Source organism: Sinocyclocheilus rhinocerous, unplaced genomic scaffold (genome assembly GCF_001515625.1).
Source record: "Sinocyclocheilus rhinocerous isolate Xijiao unplaced genomic scaffold, SAMN03320098_v1.1 scaffold1164, whole genome shotgun sequence".
Lineage (NCBI taxonomy): Eukaryota > Metazoa > Chordata > Actinopteri > Cypriniformes > Cyprinidae > Sinocyclocheilus > Sinocyclocheilus rhinocerous.
In genome coordinates this window covers 772,761-776,812 of record NW_015643253.1, presented here as the reverse complement: position 1 = coordinate 776,812, position 4,052 = coordinate 772,761, and the positions used below count along the sequence as shown (strand labels likewise).

At 38.1% G+C, this 4,052-nt stretch overlaps 1 protein-coding gene across 1 annotated transcript in view; it reads left to right on the top strand.

Annotated features, from left to right (window-relative positions):
* LOC107757212 (toll-like receptor 1) overlaps nt 1–3,744 on the top strand; it is a 5,373-nt gene extending 1,629 nt beyond the window's left edge. Inside the window, exon 2 of the mRNA XM_016574628.1 lies at nt 1,288–3,744. Coding sequence (XP_016430114.1) covers nt 1,291–3,744 — 2,454 coding nt within the window. The 5' untranslated portion in view covers nt 1,288–1,290. The remainder of the gene's footprint in view (nt 1–1,287) is intronic.
* Nucleotides 3,745–4,052: the final 308 nt, after the last annotated feature.

Here is a 4,052-nt window from a genome sequence, read left to right as displayed (position 1 = left end):
ATATATATACAGTATATTTAACTTCTTTTGTTAATCAATTCATTTCATAATATAAACAAAGGTGCATAATCACATGTCAGATGTAAACAGCTTTTCTTGTAAGACAGTAGTAAGGAAAGTCCCTCCACCGTTCCCTTTTTCATCTGACCTTAGCAATGTCACCACAACAACAGTCTGGTTATTTCTCTCTCCTGAAACCATTATCATTGTGACTGGTGTTAAATATTTAAAATCTCATTATTAAACAAATCCCCGGCATCCCCTGTTTTTTCTTTTTTTCTTTCTGAATTCCTGGATTGCAGTAGTATGGACCTTTAATTAGTGCATTAACATTTTCAATGAAATCCTAGCACTTTTAGTGCTCTCTCTCTCTCTCTCTCTCTCTCTCTCTCTCTATACACACACAGTATATGAATTGAATAGAGAGCACTGATGGAAGGTGTTGCAACTAGAGCTTGAACATAAGCATTAACATGAGTGAGTAAAGCCTATTTTAAATATGCAAATGCGCAGTCAAAAGATAAGTCATATTGAAATGTGACCTTACAGTAACGAAACTAAACTAACTAAATGTGTGATACATTTAATATAAATTACTTTAGAGGTATTGCACTCTTTTGCCCATTTAAGGTTTTCCCTCTGGGCATTTAGAGAAGATGAGTATTGTGCATTTAGGGAAGTTCAAGTACTCCGGAAAATACCGTTGTGAAATTTTTTTTGTTAATATGGTTAATACCATGTGCAGGCGTGTCTTTATAAGGCCACATAATCAAGTGCACAGCAGAGCTCAAGCTGTAAATGGACCGGAGGAAAATCATAAAATTATTTATTGAACATCAAATTTTCATGTTTTGTATCTAAGGTAAATGTCCATTTATTTATTTTGTGTTTGTTTGTATTGTTTATTATCTCTCTCTTTCTCTCTCTCTCTCTGTTTTTTTGTTTGTTTGTTGTTGTTTTTTTGTTAAAGCAAGTGCATAGCAGTCATTTAATGTTTTAATAATGTTATATGTAAAAAATAATCTACAGTACAGGAAACTGTAAAATATAATATTTTATGCTATATTATATTTTATAATATCTATATTTATTATATTGTTAGATTTTTAATATATTGTTTTTATTATGTATTTAAATTTTTATATTTATATTTACATATCATTATTTTTTATTCGATTATTTTACAGGTATTTGTGCATTAGCTATTCAGTTGCACATTTAGCAAAATAAATGAATGCATATATAATTAATGCATGATTTAACAGATATATACCTTTTTATTTTCAGAGGATGTCGTCCACCATCTGGCCTGTGCTGATCTCATGCCTCTTACTGATTTCGTTAAAAGCACATGGTGAAGAATCTGGATATTGTTCCACTTTGACTGAGCACACGAAAGATCTTTCCAATAATAATCTAACAAGGATTCCATCACATTTATCAAACAGCATAGAGTACTTAGATGTGTCCCACAACAACATCTCCAGCATTGTTCACGGTGACCTGTCTGGTTTAACCCATCTTTGCTTCCTCAAAGTCACACACTGTGGGCTTCAATACATCTCCCCTGATGCCTTCAGCAACAACTCTGCAATCAAAGTACTCAACATCTCCTACAACCATCTGACCGTCATTCCTAATTTGCATTTGCCCCAGCTAAGGATGCTAGACCTTTCCAGCAATCCATATCCCAGTTATGCACTTCCAGGCTCATTTGGTAACTTAAGTTACCTTTCCATCCTTGCGATTGGTAGTAAAGATGCTAGTTCTGTTAATGTGCATGACTTTGTTCCTCTTCAAAATATCCGTTTGAAAAAAATCATATTTGGAGATGGAACGGAACTGCAAAACTATGAAAATGGCTCTTTTTCACAACTCAAATCATTACGGGAAGTTGTTCTGAAAGTGACTTTTTGCCAGCATTTCGACATTTTCAGTAACATGATTATGGATTTTGACCAAACCCAAACTAAAAAAATTCAGCTGGTTAAGTTGTTTCCAGACCAATGTACCATCAGGACTGATCCTTTCATGGCTTTTAAAGATTTGCGTGTCCTCAGTAACTTAAGCATCGTAGACACCTGGATAAACAGCTCTGTGATGGTGAAACTGTTCAAAAATGTTTGGAAATCATCTTTTGAGGAAACAGTGTTTTTAAACATCACATACAATGAGGACACTCCTGATGGCTTCCAGCTACCAAAGCAGAATCACACCACGAATCTACGAGCGTTTGTGCTTGATGGTGTACACCACCATCAGTACCACTACCCCACTTTTAACGTGAGTATGGAACTAGTCAACAAACTAACCTACTTGAAGTTCTCCGGTACCGGGATGAATATTCTTCCATGCAATCTAATTTCAGCCATTAAGTCTCTACAACTCTTGGACCTGTCAAACAACCTCTTGGATGAGAGTGGCTTCTGGTGGTTTGGTTGTTCATCACACAAAGTGTTTCCAGCCTTGAGAAAACTCTCGCTAAGCCATAAACGTTTCAACGACCTCGCTGAGATTGCCGAAAACGTCAATGATATGAAGTTCTTAGAGTCTCTTGACTTGAGTTTCAACTCTATTTCCATTGGCAAACCGTGTTTTTGGCCTCCCCATCTGATTGAGTTGAGTCTCAGCCACAACAATCTAGGAAACGACATATTTCGCTACCTATCACCATACTTCCAGAAGATAGACCTTTCGAAGACGGGCATAAGGGTTATTCCTTTAAATATTTCATCGTTGTTTCCCAGACTAACGTACCTCTATCTGAGTTTTAACAGTATACAGGTCATCCCGGCGGATCTTCGGGCTCCTATGTTAGTAAGCCTGCACATTGACCAGAACGCAATTACTTTCATTAGCCAAAAATCAATGGAAGGTTTCCCCAAGCTGAGGACTTTGAAAGCCGGCTACAATCCATTTAGCTGTGATTGTGATTCCTTTTGGTTCATGATGGCATTTAATAAATCACTTCTCTCAGATTGGCCCCAGGATTACACTTGCAGCACCCCGCCGTCATTTACCGGCAGGCGTTTGGAGACGTATGAGCACGGATGGCTGTCCTGTCAACCGGGCTTGCAGGCTGCTGTGGTTCTGTTGGTGTTATTTGTGGTAGGAACTGCTCTGGGTATCACTGTTTATGCTTGTGATGGTATTTGGTACACCAAAATGCTTTGGGTTTGGATGCGAATGAAAAGGAGAGGCTATCAGAGGGCTGATCGACTGCTAAATGCCACCTTCCGCTATCATGCCTTCATTTCCTACAGCCAACATGACACAACTTGGGTGGGATCTCAGCTGGTACCTGAATTAGAAAGGTCAGGCTTGTCTCTTTGTGTCCATGAGAGAGATTTTGAACCTGGGAAGTGGATTGTGGACAATATAATCCATTGTGTGGAGGACAGCTACAAGAGCCTCTTCATCCTGTCCAAACACTTTGTGCAGAGCGAGTGGTGCAACTATGAACTGTTTTTCGCCCAGCATAGGGCAATTAGTGTGAACGACGACTCCCTGGTCTTCGTTCTGTTGGAGCCCATACCAACAGACTCTCTGCCCAAAAAGTTTCTGAAGTTAAGAACGCTACTTAGGCGGAAAACGTACCTGGAGTGGCCGACAGATGAACGCAAGCAGCGAGTATTCTGGTGCAATCTTAAAGCTATTCTGCAGACTGTAGACCAGAGCCAGATTTTAAAGGACGTGGCCACAGACATTGCTGAAATGTGTCCTCTGGTGCCTGTTAAAGAATGAAATTCTGTTTATCATTTGAAAATATCATAATACTGTAAATAAAATTGATTTTTTTTAAAACAAAAGATTCTGGCTTGCATGAACCTATAGTGCAGAACAAAACCTCTGTTCTATTCATTGTTTGGTTATTTTTATATTTTATATTTCTTTTTAAACTATGAATGTCTTCTTTGTTTAGACTCAGATAGCCAGCCCAGATAATGTGTACATGAAATGTATTCTTTCCAAAAACCTTGGCCTGTGTCTCCACCTACTGTTGAACTTCAGAAGTGGTGCAAACTGGTATTTTTAAACTTGATAAGTTCAAG